The sequence below is a fragment of the Abramis brama genome (assembly GCF_963993115.1).
Source record: "Abramis brama genome assembly, chromosome: 4".
In the NCBI taxonomy this organism is placed as follows: Eukaryota; Metazoa; Chordata; class Actinopteri; order Cypriniformes; family Leuciscidae; genus Abramis; species Abramis brama.
In genome coordinates, this window is record NC_139966.1 from 48378098 (window position 1) to 48395556 (window position 17459).

A 17459-nucleotide genomic window follows, 5' to 3' on the forward strand; every position below is an offset into this window, starting at 1 on the left:
TTGTGTTCTCTCAGTTTCTCAAGTACTTGAATGACATGACGATGGTGTTCAGCAATTGAAGATGAATAGATGATGATATCGTCAATGTAGACAATCACAAAGCGGTTGAGGTACTCACGGAACACTTCGTTCATGTACCCTTGGAAGACCGCTGGAGCGTTGGACAGCCCGAAGGGCATAACCTGATATTCATAATGGCCAGATGGGGTGACGAACGCTGTCTTCCACTCATCTCCATGCCGTATACGGATCAAGTTGTATGCACTCCGAAGGTCCAGTTTCGAAAATATGCGAGCCCCACGCACCTGCTCCAAGGCAGCTGGGACCAGAGGAAGGGGATAACTGTATTTGACGGTTTGAGAGTTGAGATGACGATAATCGATGCAGGGCCTCAAGCCTCCGTCCTTCTTACCCACAAAGAAGAAACTTGAAGTGGCAGGGGAGGTCGATGTGCGGATGAACTGTTGTTGTAAAGCCTCCTCCACATACTCCTCCATGGCCTTCTGCTCCGGGATGGACAGTGGATAGATACGAACTTTGGGTAGAGTGGCTCCAGGTAGCAAGTCGATTGCGCAGTCCCATGGCCGATGAGGTTGTAATTTAGTAGCCAGTTTCTTGCTGAACACATCCTGGTACGCCTGGTACTCCACTGGAATCTCTACTTGATGCTCTACTTCAGGGCTCTCAACCGAGGTGGAACAAACAGGAACCAGAGTATGAGCAGTTAATACATGCACAGTGGTGCGATTTAAAGCTTCAATTTTAGGTGAGACTTGAATTGTGCTTACCGCTGGACATGGAGGTCGAACAGGGCAAGAGCTGAGAAGATGATTATCAGATGCACAATAGAGACAGAGTTTATGAAGAATTCGTCGTTGACGCTCTGAAGCTGGAAGATGGGTGGAGCCGAGATCCATAGGCTCTGGTGCTGGAGGAGTGACTGATGGAACCGTGGGCGGAGGACATACAGTGGGAGTCGGAGAATCACAGGCTGATAGTCTTTGCGAAACTCGAATGGATTTTTGAATTAATTTCTCAATTCCCAGACTGTCGTCGTAAACCACCATCAACTGACGAATGTTAGGGTTCAAACCATGACGAAAAGCTGTGATCAATGCTGCCTCATTCCAACCACTGGATGCCGCTAAAGTGCGGAATCGTAAAGAGAAAGTACTCACAGAAGATTGGCCTTGACGAAGATTGTAGAGTTGATCATGTACTGATAGATCGGCAGCTGTTTGACCGAAAACTTCCTTGAAGTGTTGTATGAAACCAGAGAGGGATTTGACGACTTCCGAATCCGAATTCCACAGAGACTGTGCCCACTGAAGTGCTTGCCCAGACAGAAGTGAAATGATGAAAGCAACATGAGCTGAATCGTTAATGAATTGATGTTCTTGCATGGAGAAATACAAAGATACCTGAAGTAGAAACCCACTGCAGTCCTCCGCCTCACCGGAGAATGTCGCTGGTCGGGCCATGGGACACGCTGAGGCAGTGAACGAAGCAACGGGCGCTTGAGGAAGTGAAGCTGAAGAGGTGTGTTGATGAATGGCGATCGGATTGACAGGTCAATTCGCTTTGGATTCCGAAGGATTCTGCATGGTGGTCTGATCTTCTGTCAGGTTTGGCATAGACGAAGCACACAGAATGGTAAGTAAAATGCTTTAATTTGCAGAATGGATCGGTACAGCGAAACAGGTGAGTAAACAGTAAGTTGAATTTCAGATGATAGCTTAACTGAAGTGTAACCAAGTCTCTCTCTCTCTTTCTCTTGCAGATGATGATGATGGAGTTCCTTAGAAGACGGAAAGGTGACTGGCTGAGAGGATCGGGACCGTAGGTAGGTATACAGGTAAGTATGGCAGAGAGTCTGTGTCATGTGTAGACAAGATCAGACAAAGACTGAATGTTTGTAACAGGTATATATGGGTGAACTGATGATGAGGTCCAGGTGACGGTGATTAGTAATCAGGTGACAATGAGCGTGTGAATGACTGAGTGGGCGGAGTGAGGGAATGAGTGGAAGGAGATGGTGATGGAATCCTGACAGCTACTTTTTAAATATTTTTTTATTGACCAAACAGAATAAAGTAGTACATAAGTTTCATAGTATATTATAGAAATATAATTTTGTATCTTTTTCAGATGCTAACAGTACTAGCAGTGTGCATTAGCCTTTTATTAACCAGTTGTTTTGGTAATATTTTAGGTTTAACACAACCTAAATTCCTATTTTGAATGCACATCCCTTTCCATCTAGAGTTTAAAGAGATCAGGTTAACTGAGGGCTGTGAAGGGAATGTGGAGGTTTTCTACAATGGATCCTGGGGTAATGTGTGCTGGAACCAGATGGACAGAGACACAGTGAGTCTAATCTGTCAAGAGCTGAACTGTGGAAGATCTGGTGTTTTGTCTGATTCTACATCAAGACTGGAATCAGCTCGTAACTGGCTGGATAAAGTGAAATGTCGACCACATGATTCAAATCTGTGGCAGTGTCCATCTTCACCCTGGGGACAGAATGACTGTAACAATAATGAAGTGGCCAAAATCACCTGCTCAAGTGAGATTATGTTTAAATAATGTAAGATGGTCTCAGTAGTTATGTTTCTTGATGATTTTTGTGTCCTAATGTTCAGTTCTCTTAATATTTAATCTCAGAGGAGGAGAATCCTGAGTCTCCTCAGAGTCGTCTGACATGTTCTACCTCTCCATCTCCTCACCAGAGACCGTGTTCAAGTAAGATTTTTAATTTAACCTTTGTGTGGTGTTCATATTTTTGTTATTCAGCCAGTTCATGGGTTTGGTGGACCCACTGCATTTTTGGGTTTTTAATTCAACATAATCAAACAGTTTATGTTAAAATATTCAACAGATGTTTACTTCATCCCAATTACAAGCAACATAAACAGCATAGCCTATATGGTTAACATTTTCCCTTTACCTTTGTTAAATCACATTTAAGAATTGCAACCTTGTGTGGGAAGGCAGGGGTAGAAACAAAACTAACTTTTGCACTCACACTCTCTCACACTTACACACAATCACTCTCACACATGCATGCACGCACACACACACACACACACACGCGCACACACACACACACACACACACACACACTCACTTGGATATGTGGTTTATGGGGACTCTCCATAGGTGTAATGGTTTTACAAATGTACAAACTGTATAATCTATCCCCCTACACTAACCCTATCCCTAAACCTACCAATCACAGAAAACTTTTGGCCTTTTCTGAATTTCTAAAATAATCACTCAAATGGCTGGGCACTTGTAATGACACATCAAGGATGTTAAGAGGCTAAAAGCAGGTTTAAAACTTTAAAAACTGTACAGTGTGTGGTCATTAAAAATGTGTTCTGATATATGTTCTTCACAGAAAATGAGCCAAGGCCAATGAGCTTGAGGTTGAAAAAATAATTAATTGTATCATTTTTCTTTTTTAAATGGTGTCCTGAAGCTGGTCATTGATGGTTGCTGTGTGTGATTTAGATCATGTTCCTCTCAGACTGAGTGGAGGTTTGGGCCGGTGCTCTGGGAGGCTGGAGGTGTATCATAACGCTGTGTGGGGTTCAGTCTGTGCTGATCTGTGGGACATCAGCGATGCTCAGGTGGTCTGCAGGCAGCTGGGTTGTGGAGCAGCACTGAGGGCTGATGGGAATTCAACCTTTGGTGCTGGTGAAGGTGTTGTGTGGCTGAACAGAGTCGAGTGCAGAGGGAATGAGATTCACCTGTGGGACTGTCCTCTCTCCCTGAAGAACCACACTGACTGCTCCCACAAAGAGCACGCTGGACTCACCTGTGCAAGTCAGAGCAAAACACTTTCACATCATTTTAGTGCTACTAACTGTGTATTTGCATGATTTTTAATCTGTCTGTGTCTGTTTTGACAGATTTGCCAGATTTGTCAGTGTCTACTACTCCTGCCACAACAACATCAGCTTCTCCTCCAGTTTCTCAGACAGTGCGCTCAACATCAGTCACTCCTCCACAAACTCCTCCAGTGTCTCTCTCTGTGCTTGTGGTTGTACTGGGAGTTTTGCTCTTACTGCTCTTAGTGCCACTGCTTATACTGATTCAGAAGAACAGAGTGATGAGGAGAGGTAGGAGAGATCCAGAGACTGTCATATTGTGTCTTATTCAGTGTGTGATCAGTCATGTGTTGTGAACTGACAGCAGGTTTGTCTGTCTACACTCACAGCTCTCTCTAAGAGGAGACACAGGACGACGACTGAGGCCGTTTATGAGGAGATTCATCACAGACACAATCACTTCACTCAGAGAGGTGAGACATGAGCCGTGAATCTTATTTAATATGATTAATAAGAGAGTCTGTCAGACACTTGATGTTCATCTATTATTAGTCCTGTTAAACCTCCGGCTTTAAACCAGAGAATTCCTCACAGAAAACCACAGAGCTGCAGGTGCATGTTTATGTGTGTGTGTGTGTGTGTTTCTTCCTGTATGTATTTTTAGAGGGTAATAAGGAGCGGTTCATATGTTTGTATGTGTGTGTGTGTGTGTATTTGTTTCTTCCTGTGTGTAATTCTGGAAGGCAGTGAGGAATGGGTTCATGTGAGGATACACGTGTGTTTGCTAATAGGCCTAACAGAAAACAAACAGAAAAAAAACCCATGGGATTTTTCTGCCTCTAATGTTTTTTGATCCAATGGAAATTCAGATTCAGTCTGTTTGTGATGATGGACATGTTCCTGACTGTTTTTCTCTCCTTTAACAGGAAGTCTCGTCTCTGAAGAACTGCATTCTGGGTATGAAGATGCTGATGAGATTCTCTCAGGTTAGACAGCAGAAGCACATATTCATTCCACTCAAAATAATTTTTCATTGAATTAAACCTAAATAAATAAACGTAATTAACAAATTCTATTAAATATTTGACCAAAAACTCTTTAAATACTATTTAAATTCTGCTGTTTATTAATATATTAACATTCTTTTCTCCTTTTTAGCAAAAGATTTCAAGACTGTATATTATGATGATGTCACCAACAACAGTGGTCTGAAACGTCAGTGACCTTTTTAATTGATCACATGATTTATTACCAGATGATTCATAACTTAATGGTCTCATGACCTTCAACAAGAACATATTTTGGCTTTTGTATCCAAACATATTCTGTGTTGATGCAGAAGAAATGAAGAAGGAAATCACACCGGGATACTATGATGATGTCATCACTGTTGGACTGAAACCAGATCGTGAGTCAGGTGTCGTTCTGTTATTCTATATAGTTTTAAATAACAATATTAAAGTATTGTGAATAAAAGTGTGTTTTAAATGTAATATTGTTAACTTTGTAGAAGACACACCTGAGAGCTATGATGATGTCATCATCAATGGACAGAACTCAATTAAAAAAGGTGTTTTTACTACAATATTTTACACAATATTCATCTAATCAAGCTTGTTACTGAAAGTCTTAATGTTATATATTTTGGCTTCTATTTTCATGTGTAGTGGATGCACCAGAGAATTATGACGATATCATCATTATTAGACAGAGCGCTCAAGGTGAGTTGCACTACATATCACCCTTTACATAAGTTTGCATGAATATTACATGATTTCTGTGTAATCAAAGTAAGGGAAAATTATCCATTAAATGAGAAAGTGTTTTATGAACTAGTGTGACATTTTTATGTCATTAATGTTGATCAGAGGGAGTTCAGGAGGAGTATGATGATGTGATAAGTGTCACTGAAGATGAAACCTGTTAGGTAAGTTATTGTAACATTTTTGTTCTCAGTATATTCTAATATTATTGATAGTATATTTTCCATGTTTATAGACTGACATTTAACTTTTTCATTTAAGAATAATGTAAAATAATTTAATATTATGTTTTTAAAAACAGATTATGATGATGTGGGGGAGGAGTCAATCAAAGGGGGAGGGGCTGTATGACTGACTGGCCACACCCACTGCCTCAATCAAAGGGGGAGGGGGCATATGATTGAATGGCCACACCCACTGCCTCGGTTCAAGACATCTGAACATTCAAGAGTCAAGAGTGATATTTCTGTGTGAAATCTCAGGTTTGATGATATTTGAAAATGTTCTGTAATGAAACTTTGCTTTCTGCTTTTATGACATTTTAGTTGTATTGGATTTTGGATTGTATTTTATATCAATAAAAATAAAACAAATATATATATATATATATATATATATAGGTATTACTGTAAAAATGAATTGAAATGGATGAATTATGCAATACAGCAACTTAATGGTTCTGTCAAAATCTAAATAAACAATTAATCTAAATAATTACAGTATTTAAGTTTTCATTGTGTATGAAAACTTAACGCATGACGCGCGTTCACAGAGATGGATGCTGGCGTATGACGTAGCGTAGGAACCGTCGTGACGTAGAACGAACGTGACAGCGCAGCCAGAGAGCAGAGCAAAACAAAACTCTACGTTCGTTCTACGTGCCGGATGGATGACTTTTGTGAAGGATGCATGCACATTTTGGGACTTGAAGGAGGTGAGCCCCATAGCTTCACATTATAACCACTGAAAGATCTAAGACATTTTCTAAAATAACTGAAAATGTGTTCATCTGAAAAAAGATTGACATATACATCTCGAACGGCTTGAGGGTGAGTAAATCATGGGTTAAATATTATTTTTGGCCGAACTATCCCTTTAAATATACTTTTGAAAGGGATAACTTTGTTTCTAATAACAACCTGCATCTACGGTCAACTGATTTATTCCAAAATGACAAGCTAAAACGTGAAAAAAATCGACGACAAGACAGACACAGCTCGACAGGCCGCCGCTAACAACAACTCAAGTCACAGCCGCGCGGAGCAATCTTTGACGCCAGAGGACAACACTTCTTCAGTTGGTTAAAATTGAACTGTTATCCTCCCGCAGTCAGATGGCAGATACCATTAAAACAGAAATGGCGAGCTTTCGTTCAGAGATTGGACTGATTGTCGAATCCTTCGATCGGAGGTCAAAACCAAAATGGATGCTCTACAACTGGAGGTAGCGGGGCAAGTTCATTCCATTCAGACTAAGCAATTAAACCATTATGTCTAATTCCATAGAGAATATAGAAACAACGCTCAATTCCCACCACGACTCGCTAGAAACAATGGAAACCACAGTTTCAAGAGCAACAACAAGATCTCGAGAATAGGAATCGTCATCAAAACCTGCGGATAATTGCCATACCTGAAGATGTGAAGAATGGCCGGCCTACTGACTTCATGTCTGGCTTCTTCTCGGAGGTGCTGGGTGAGGATCTGTCTGATCTTCAGTCAGTGGTGTTAGATCGCACTCATCGTGCCCTCGCTCCGAAGCCCAGCCCCGGCGGCAGAACCAGCGGCAGACCCAGAGCAATGATCGTTCGTCTGCACTACTTCTCCGACAAGGCCGAGATTCTCCAGGCCTCCAGGAAGTGCGGTGAGCTTACATTTCGCGGCGCGAAAATTTCGAGTTCGAGTGCCGAACTGAGTCATAAAAGAGCTACCTTTAACTCCGTGAAACTCAAGCTTAAGCAGGCTGGGATTTCCTACGGCATTCACCATCCGGCAGATTTACGGTTCACTTTTGAAAACACTAGACTTTCTTTCACCATCACCATCCGAGGCGGAGGATTACTTTGAACTAGAAGAATGCATTTCCGGAGGAACTGCAAGGTGTGCACCTCGGTTGACTAATGTTAGCAGGTAATAATAATAATAATTTGTTACATTTATATAGCACTTTTTCTGAGACCCCAAAGCGCTTTACATTGAAGGGGGGAATCTCCTCAACCACCACCAATGTGCAGCATCCACTTGGATGATGCGACGGCAGCCATATTACGCCAGAATGCCCACCACACACCAGCTTACTGGTGGAGAGGAGACAGAGTGATGAAACCAATTAGTATAGGTAGTGGATATGGATAAGGTAGTGGATAAGGGTGCGTTGAAGTTTGCTTGATCTGAGAATTTCAACAATAGTACTTTTTTCAAGATTGTGCAAAAAGGTGAAAAGTTATGTGCATTAAGAGACAGTCTGCAATGTAGACTAGTGCCAATGGCATTGTTTATGTGGCTTGGTTGTTGGTTTTGAAATAATTATGAATAGAGAGTGGGATTGTTTTGGGTGATGAAATAGTAGCCTATTGAAAAGAAGTTGACAGTCTTCATTTACTGTATCCAATAAGCCAATACAAAACTCACCCAGCAGTTCAGTGGTTGAGTGTTCCCTTTAATTAGGAACAAATTTACTATCTCAAATTAAGGTCTACCGTAATTAGCGATGCTTTGATTGCTGCTGTCAAGATGGTTGTCATCACCTAGAAACGCTGATTTTTGTAGCCTACCGTCAGTCCTCATATTGTAATTAAATGAAAAACGCTATCAGTTTCACTATTAGCTTAGCGATGCAATCGCAACAACATGGATAACGCTGTTTGGCCTTGCCTAACTTTATATGACATATACGCCATATGATAGAGTTACACATCTCGCTGCCATTTCAGGGCTTGAATTTCGGTGCGGGAATGTGGGGATTGTGCATAATTTAAAGGATGTGCATTTATTGCATGGAAGGAGAAAGCGCCGACACCAGCAGGATTTCACCTGACGGTACATAGCCTAAGCATATTATAATCCATCTGTTCCGTGAGAGCAGAACGAACGAGCCTTTATTGACGTTTTTAAATTTGAAAACTCCAAAAAGCAACGAAATTGTCAGACATCCATTAGTGCATGTTCACAGAGAAAAACAACTGAAATACAGCGCTGGTTGTTCTCTCGAACGATACTCGACGACAACGATGGAATCCTAAGCCGTGGGTGAAGTAATGGGTGTATTAAATTGTATGAAATAGTCCCGAAAAATAAGCACAAAACACTGCAGAGATGGCAAGTTCAGCAGCTAACATTTGCTGAGGTGAAGTGACGGTTAGTAACAGCAGACAAACGGCTAGCATTGATATCAGCGGCAATCCACCTGTCACTCAAGTGGCCACTGGCCACACCCTTAATTATGCAGAACTTTAAATATTAATCAACTAAACGGATGAGTTATAAAAAAATTCACCCCCCTCACAGTTGTTATGAAGGGCAAAATTAGCTGTATAGACCAAAGTCACATAGAGATCCAGGCTGTAAACATGTGTTTTTCTGCTGTAAAGTTGGTAATTTTAACATGGGGGAGATACAGATTTGACTCACTTCTGCAGCCAGCCTCAAGCGGCCAGTCAATAAATTGCAGTTTAACTCACTTCTGTGTTGGTTTCAAGAGAGAGACGGGGAGGTTGCTGCTTGGTTTTTACACATCTAAGGTGCGTTCCATTCGACAGGGTCCATACACAGTGTTCACTGCTCCCCTACTCCCTGAGCACGGTATATCAGTTGAAGTGGACTTCACTGACAATAACCGCTCGTTTGAAGCGCCCTGCAAACGTCATCAAAGAAAGTCAACGACGGGGTCGCGCAGATTATGATATAACAAATATATATAGGACTACATTCATATTTTAATTTTTATTATTATAGGCCTATTATATATTTACAATTATATTGCACTATTTTACAACTACCTAAAATAAAATCACTTTACTTCACAAACTACCTAAGCTGGCAGCATTCACTGAGGTAAATTATAATCATCAAAAATAGTATATGTAATATTCACAACAATAACCGTTAAAAATACTGTAATTTGTATAACAATGGCGAAATGTATGAATACTTGCACTACACACATACGTAAACTCCTCCATCGTTAGTTATGACCGTTCTAACTGGTGATGATGTGGTGCGCGAAATGATTCTAGCCCGAAGACTGGAGAACAGTCAGCACAAACAGTGAGCACAAACTATCGCTCTATGCAGATGATCTGCTACTATTTATCACAGATCCACATAATTCTCTCCCTCATGTCATGATGGCACTTGAGCGTTTCAGTCGCATTTCGTGGTATAAACTCAACCTCTCTAAGAGTGAACTATTTCCTTTAAATTGTGCAGCAAAATGAACTCTTTTTCTGCTTATCCATTTACAGTAGCTCCTGATATTTATGTGTGGTTGTTTCGAGAAATATTTCTGAGCTGTTTAAGCTCAACTTTACTCCCCTCTTGGAACAAACTAGGATATCCCTTAAGAAATGGTCTAAGCTTCCCATCTCTCTGATTGGTAGGATCAACGCAATTAAAATGAACACTTTCTATAGTTGTTCCAAACTATTCCTATTTATATTAAGAAATCTTTTTTTACTCATTTAAATAAGATAATCTCATCTTTTCTTTGGAACAAGAAACCCCCTAGAATGAAGCTCATCTGGGGAACTGCAGCTCTCCACAAACTCTCAACTGCAGCTCCACACAACAGCTGTCAATCACCTGCCTTGGTGAGAACAACAACATCTGGGCAGATTCTTCAGTTGTTAGTGATCAATAATGTGTTTTTCTGTCTCTGAATATCAGGTCGCGGGTCCATCAGGCTGGTGGGTTCTGGGGGAGACTGTGCAGGGAGGCTGGAGGTTTTTCACAGCGGCTCATGGGGGACAGTGTGTGATGACTCCTGGGATATTAAAGATGCCCATGTGGTGTGCAGACAGCTGCAGTGTGGAGTGGCCCTCAGTAACCAGCAGGTACCAGCTTGGTTTGGTCCTGGTTCTGGACCCATATGGCTGGATGAGGTGGAGTGTGAGGGGAATGAGACATCCCTGTGGAACTGCTCTTCTCCAGGCTGGGGGAAACATGACTGTCAACACAAGGAGGATGTAGGAGTCGTGTGCTCAGGTAAACAGTAAACAATAATTTAAATAATAACTTGGCGAAATTTTAAACATTTCAATAACCTATGTATGTGACCCGATGATATCAGGTGTACTTATACATGTTAAATTGTAAAGAGGATCCACTGGAGGCAAGTGTAAATGAGAACCCAAGTGCAGTTTATTATAAACAAAACCAAACATGAAACAAAAACATGACGTGGCATGAAAACAAAAACCATGGCATGAACATGAACTTACTCAACAGCAGAACTACAGGAAACAATACTTGACAAAGACACATGGCAAACAAGAGGGCTTAAATACACACAAGACTAATGACTAGAGACAAGGGACACCTGTGAACAATGAACCAATGACAACATGACACATCAGACAAGGGAACACATGGCAGGATCACATGACTTACAAGGGATCACAAGACAGACAAGGAAAAGTGACAGAACAAACCCAAAATCAAAACCTTGACAGATCCCCCCCTCTAAGGGCGGCTCCCGACGCCCAACAAAAGCCCAAAACAACTCAATTCCAGGAGGGTGGTGGAGCGGAGGCGGTCTTGGGGGAGGGATGGAGGGCCAGGCCCGTGCAGGGGGACAGGACATGGGACGTGGCATGGCGTGGACGGGCCTGGGTCGTGGCATGGCGTGGGTGAACCTGGGCCGAGGTATGGCGTGGGCGGTCCCGGCAGTGCAGGAAGCCAGGGAAGCCCCCCCCCCCCCCCCAATATTTTCTTGGGGGCAGCAATGGGGTAGTGGCCTGGAATAGATACCTGCTCAGGAACAGACATGACGTGAAAAGTCTCTGGCTCGGCAGGCGTGACGTGAAAAGTCTCTGGCTCGGCAGGCGTGACGTGACCAGCCTCTGGCTCGGCAGGTGTGATGTGAACAGCCTCGGGCTCGGCAGGTGTGACGTGAACAGTCTCTGGCTCGGAAGACGTGATGTGAACTTCACATGTGTGCACGATCACACACACCATATGGCTGTGGCCATAATGGTTAGTGTAGCGGTCACTGAGGGCTCAGGATTAGTGGCAGCCATCTCTGCTGAGGGCTCAGGTTCAGGCGTGGCGGCGGCCATCTCTGCTGAGGGCTCAGGCGACGTGGTGGCAGCCATCTTGTCCAGAGACACTGGCTCGGCGGCAGACGTGGCGTGAACAGACTCAGACTTGGCAGGCATGACGTGAAGAGACTCAGACTTGGCAGACATGGCGTGAAGTGGCTCAGGCTGAGAGGATACTGTGGGGATCACATGACAGACAAGGAAACATGACAGAACAAACCCAAAAACAAAACCGTGACATAAATATAAGTCAAGAAAAAGAAAAAAAAACATGAACCTATTCTGTTAATACAAGTGCATTTTTCAAATGTAGACAGAACACTACTAAAATACTCTTGACAGTTTTCTAAACTACTTGAGCTGCAGCACGACACTGAATCTACAGCACTAAATTATGTTTTATTAACAAAGTTCGGGGGGAGAGAACATTTAAATGATCTATCCAATCAGCATGAAACGTAGCCGACTCACCTCTGTTCCTCGACAGTGTTTTCTGCATCCCTCCACCACCCCGTCTCCTCCTTCAAAACACAGTGTTTTTCACAAAGAAAGAAATAATTTTTACCCTCTTGCATTTTTTTTTATAGTGTAAATATACCTAATTTGATCACTTAGGAATCAAAAATGAATTTTAGAGAAACAAATAAACTTTTGACTCTTGGATATCTTTTTTTTTGGGGGGGGGGGGGGGTAAATATATACTGAATATGCATACAAGTCAATTCACATTTATTTCTGTAGCGCTTTATATAATACAGATTGTTTCAAAGAAGCTTCATAATTGTAACAAATTTATATTCTGCTGTAAAGCAGCTCTAACAAGCCAATAGTGTCATTATTCAGCTCAAATCAGTTTAGTTCAATAACTGTAAAGTGTATCAATTGTGCATAGCTGCATACATACTGTATATACAGTATTTGTGCACATACATGTAAGTGTGAAACTCCTGTACACTCCACTGCACTGAACAAGCAAAATATATAATAGTTTTTATGTTTTACATTTTTCACATTGACTGCTTGCAGTTTTGCAGACTTGGTCTGAAGATTAGGTTTATGATTGACTGGTCTCTCCCAGGTCTCTCTCTTAAGTGTTTGCTTTTGCAAGAGATGTGTGGTGTTTTGCATCTTGTGTTCATGTTTTGTGGTTTTGTGTGTAGAGTTTTTAAAAATTAAGACAAATTTTGTACGATTTAAAAAAACGGTAGTGTTTTATATATTTATACATTAATGAATGAAATATGTTCCACATTTTTGGTTTTAGTGTCCTCCATTATATTAAAATTTGAGTTTTATTAAAAGTTGTAAAGTAGAGACCAATTATTTCACTGTATGCCTTCCTCTAAAAAGACATTAAGAAGACATTAAAGAGTTAATTGTTTTAAATGCATTGATTCACAGTCTCATTTTTTTCTATCTAGAGTTTAAAGAGATCAGGTTAACTGAGGGCTGTGAAGGGAATGTGGAGGTTTTCTACAATGGATCCTGGGGTAATGTGTGTTACAACAAGATGGACAGAGACACAGCGAGTCTGATCTGTGAAGAGCTGAACTGTGGAAGATCTGGCAGTGAACCCAGTTCTTCAGAGGGACTGAAGTCTCATAATTGGCTTGATTATTTTAAATGTCGACGTCATAATTCCACTCTATGGCAGTGTCCATCTTCACCCTGGGGACAGAATGACTGTGATAATGAAGTGGCCAAGATCACCTGCTCAGGTAAGAAGATATTTAACTGATTTAAGATAGTTGGAAAACTTCATGTTTGTTTCAGTATGATTATTATTAATATTTATAATTTTTATATTCAGTATTGATTTAAATTTTAACGTTTTAATTTTAGAGCAGAAAACTAGTGAATCTCCTCGGAGTCGTCTGACATGTTCTACCTCAGAATCTCCTCACCAGAGACAGTGTTCAAGTAAGATAATTATAAGGATGTATTTTCTTTATTCACAGTATCTTGAATTATTAATATCTGAGCACTTGTACACTGAATCCACATTCCACATTCATAATTTGTCACAACTTTAAATAGTCATAAAATGCATTGTAAATGTATTTCTGGTCAGTGATGTTGCTGTGTGTGATTTAGATCATGTTCCTCTCAGACTGAGTGGAGGTTTGGGCCGGTGCTCTGGGAGGCTGGAGGTGTATCATAACGCTGTGTGGGGTTCAGTCTGTGCTGATCTGTGGGACATCAGCGATGCTCAGGTGGTCTGCAGGCAGCTGGGTTGTGGAGCAGCACTGAGGGCTGATGGGAATTCAGTCTTTGGTGCTGGTGAAGGTGTTGTGTGGCTGAACAGAGTCGAGTGCAGAGGGAATGAGATTCACCTGTGGGACTGTCCTCTCTCTCTGAAGAACCACACTGACTGCTCCCACAAAGAGCACGCTGGACTCACCTGTGCAAGTCAGAGCAAAACACTGACCGATAATAGTGATTTTCACATCATTTTAGTGCTACTAACTGTGTATTTGCATGATTTTTAATCTGTCTGTGTCTGTTTTGACAGATTTGACAGATTTGTCAGTGTCCACTACTCCTGCCACAACAACATCAGCTTCTCCTCCAGTTTCTCGGACAGTGCGTTCAACATCAGTCACTCCTCCACAAACTCCTCCAGTGTCTCTCTCTGTGCTTGTGGTTGTACTGGGAGTTTTGCTCTTACTGCTCTTAGTGCCACTGCTTATACTGATTCAGCAGAACAGAGTGATGAGGAGAGGTAGGAGAGATCCAGAGACTGTCATATTGTGTGTTATTCAGTGTGTGATCAGTCATGTGTTGTGAACTGACAGCAGGTTTGTCTGTCTACACTCACAGCTCTCTCTAAGAGGAGACACAGGACGACTGAGGCCGTTTATGAGGAGATTCATCACAGACACAATCACTTCACTCAGAGAGGTGAGACATGAGCCGTGAATCTTATTTAATATGATTAATAAGAGAGTCTGTCAGACACTTGATGTTCATCTATTATTAGTCCTGTTAAACCTCCGGCTTTAAACCAGAGAATTCCTCACAGAAAACCACAGAGCTGCAGGTGCATGTGTATGTGTGTTGTGTGTGTGTGTGTGTGCGTGTGTGTGTGAGTGTGTCGTGTGTCAGTGAGTGTCTCTTCCTGTGTGTATTTTGAGGGTAATAAGGAGGGGTTCATATTTTTCTAAGTCTAGGTGCAGGTGTGTGTGTGTGTGTTTGTCTCTTCCTGTGTGTATTTCTGGAAGGCAGTGAGGAATGGGTTCATGTGAGGATACATGTGTTTTTATAATAGGCCTAAAACAAACAAGTAATAAAAACTCAGTGAGTGTTTTAGCGCAATTTTCTGACGTCATGGGATCACAACACTAAGAGATAGTAAATCTTTTTATGTTTTTTTTTTTTTTTTTGTGCGTTCCCGAGATTAGACCTTCCTTAACATAATGCCGAAAACCCGAAGTCTCTAGGTGGTCTGGTTGAGGAGGAGATAGAAGTGCAAGATTGGTGCGCACAGACAGAACAGAAATCATGAGTTAACAATCGCAATTTTGTCCGTTGGAAAATTGCGCTAAAAACATGGTATTTCTGCCTCTGCTGCCAATGCTTTTAAAAATGTTATTAATATTTGTGTTGTGTTGTAAGTAACACAATGCTTCATGATCCAAAGGAGAATCTGTATGGAGTGATGAACATGTTTCTGACTGTTCTGCTGTCCTTTAACAGGAAATCTCGTCTCTGAAGAACTGCATTCTGGGTATGAAGATGCTGATGAGCTTCTCTCAGGTTAGAGAGCTGAAGTAGATCCAAATCAATAATTTGATTTACAAATATATATATAAAAAAATATTTACACATTTTAACACTAATTCAACTGTTCACAACACTAAAACTTTTATATTATTAGAAAAAGAGTTCAAGACTGCATATTATGATGATGTCACCAATGGCAGTGTCCTGAAAGGTCAGTGATCCCGCTGTGTCCCAATCAGAGGCTGTGTCCTCCGGAGGTCGCATCTGAAGACTGCATACGTCACTGAGTCTCATTTAAGAAAAATACCCGTTAGATTGCAAAGTAAGAAAGAAGCTTCAGTATTTTACACCTCATGAGGAATAACAGTCAATTTTATTACGGTTACTTCTCTTAAATAAGACATCCTTGATGAGGTATACAGCCTTCAAATGCGACGACCGGAGGACACAGCCTCTGAATTGGGACACAGCAAACATTCATTACCCAAAACCTGCAACAGTATATTTTACATTTATTTTGTTTCCCAAAATATTAAAAAACGCCCAAATTATACATGTTTTGATGCAGAAGAGATGATGAAGGAAATCACACCGGGATACTATGATGATGTCATCACTGATGGACTGAAACCAGATCGTGAGACAGGTGTAATTCGGTTATTCTATAATAGGAAGAAATATTTCAAATATTGCTATTAAAATCTGTATATATATACATTATATATTGTCTCATGTTAAATTTACAGAATACACACCTGAGAGCTATGATGATGTAATGACAAGTTGACAGAAGTCTATCAAAAATGGTGTTTACTTTTTATTGTTATTGGTGTATTTTCCATAATCCTTTTATAGTGATTTATGATATTATGTATTAATCCCATTACATTGTAAGATATAATGCAATGTTTGTTCTGTCTATATGTTCATGTGTAGTGGACACACCAGAGCATCATGATGATGTCATCATTAATGGACAGATCTTTCGAGATGTAACAGGTGAGTCACACAGAACTGCAGTTCATGATCACCTTCACCCACTAATATTGAACATTTCTACCATTAATGAATCATCATGACTTTATCAGGAGTAAATCTAATAATCTCAGACAGTCATGAGGTGAAAGAGATCAATGACATCATTAATGACACAAGCTGATTTACAAACTACAATGTGAGGTTTTTATTTCACATGTGAATCAGAGAGAGATCAGGAGGAGTATGATGATGTGAAGAACAGCAATGAAGATGAGAGGAACCTGTTGGGTAGGTTATTGTAACCTTTCTATAGCATATTTAATTTGTATTTGTTATGTTTCTCATTTAAACTACATCTTGATGTAAATATTACAATGAAAATTATCAGTTTGCTTTTGTTTTTAAAAACAGACTATGATGATGTGGAGGAGGGGTCAAATAAAGAGGGAGGGGCCATATGACTCATTGACCACACCCACTGCCTCTTCATCAAATCATATTACAGTTCCTGGAGATATGGGGGTTTCTTAAACTGCTGTTAAAGATTCATGTTTTTATTATCTGAAATATTTTTGTATAACAGGTTACATGCATTGCAACAAATTTTGTAGTATTTGTATTTTAATATTTTGGCTATTCTTTTTTATTTTGATATCAATATTTTGCCTAATAAACAAAATATACCATTTATTCATTACTTTGTCACAAATTATATATATATATATATTTAAAAAGCAGCTAGAGGAAATGAGAAAACACAAAACATTAAATGTTTAAAGAAGCTGAAAAAACTGTTAGGGAGTTCAGCTGCTGACAGCATTATCTACCTAAATATAATGAGAAAATCTGTTTACCACTTTTATTATTATTATTATTATTATATTACCAGATTATTATTAGGAATCA

The 17459-nt window shown here is 40.6% G+C and overlaps 1 protein-coding gene across 1 annotated transcript in view; it reads left to right on the forward strand.

Moving 5' to 3' along the window:
• Positions 1 to 17014, forward strand: part of LOC311082206 (scavenger receptor cysteine-rich type 1 protein M130-like) — a gene marked incomplete at both ends in the record, with an annotated part of 77163 nt that extends 60149 nt beyond the window's left edge. Inside the window, 24 exons of the mRNA XM_084112941.1 lie at positions 2264 to 2566; positions 2665 to 2742; positions 3514 to 3828; positions 3924 to 4124; positions 4223 to 4306; positions 4760 to 4819; positions 4992 to 5048; positions 5173 to 5241; positions 5344 to 5403; positions 5501 to 5554; positions 5702 to 5755; positions 7235 to 7459; positions 10480 to 10797; positions 13274 to 13570; positions 13695 to 13772; positions 13947 to 14261; positions 14365 to 14574; positions 14673 to 14753; positions 15549 to 15608; positions 15730 to 15786; positions 16144 to 16212; positions 16512 to 16574; positions 16779 to 16841; positions 16965 to 17014. Coding sequence (XP_083969067.1) covers positions 2264 to 2566; positions 2665 to 2742; positions 3514 to 3828; positions 3924 to 4124; positions 4223 to 4306; positions 4760 to 4819; positions 4992 to 5048; positions 5173 to 5241; positions 5344 to 5403; positions 5501 to 5554; positions 5702 to 5755; positions 7235 to 7459; positions 10480 to 10797; positions 13274 to 13570; positions 13695 to 13772; positions 13947 to 14261; positions 14365 to 14574; positions 14673 to 14753; positions 15549 to 15608; positions 15730 to 15786; positions 16144 to 16212; positions 16512 to 16574; positions 16779 to 16841; positions 16965 to 17014 — 3221 coding nt within the window. The remainder of the gene's footprint in view (positions 1 to 2263; positions 2567 to 2664; positions 2743 to 3513; positions 3829 to 3923; positions 4125 to 4222; positions 4307 to 4759; positions 4820 to 4991; positions 5049 to 5172; positions 5242 to 5343; positions 5404 to 5500; positions 5555 to 5701; positions 5756 to 7234; positions 7460 to 10479; positions 10798 to 13273; positions 13571 to 13694; positions 13773 to 13946; positions 14262 to 14364; positions 14575 to 14672; positions 14754 to 15548; positions 15609 to 15729; positions 15787 to 16143; positions 16213 to 16511; positions 16575 to 16778; positions 16842 to 16964) is intronic.
• Between the last annotated feature and the right edge of the window lie 445 nt (positions 17015 to 17459).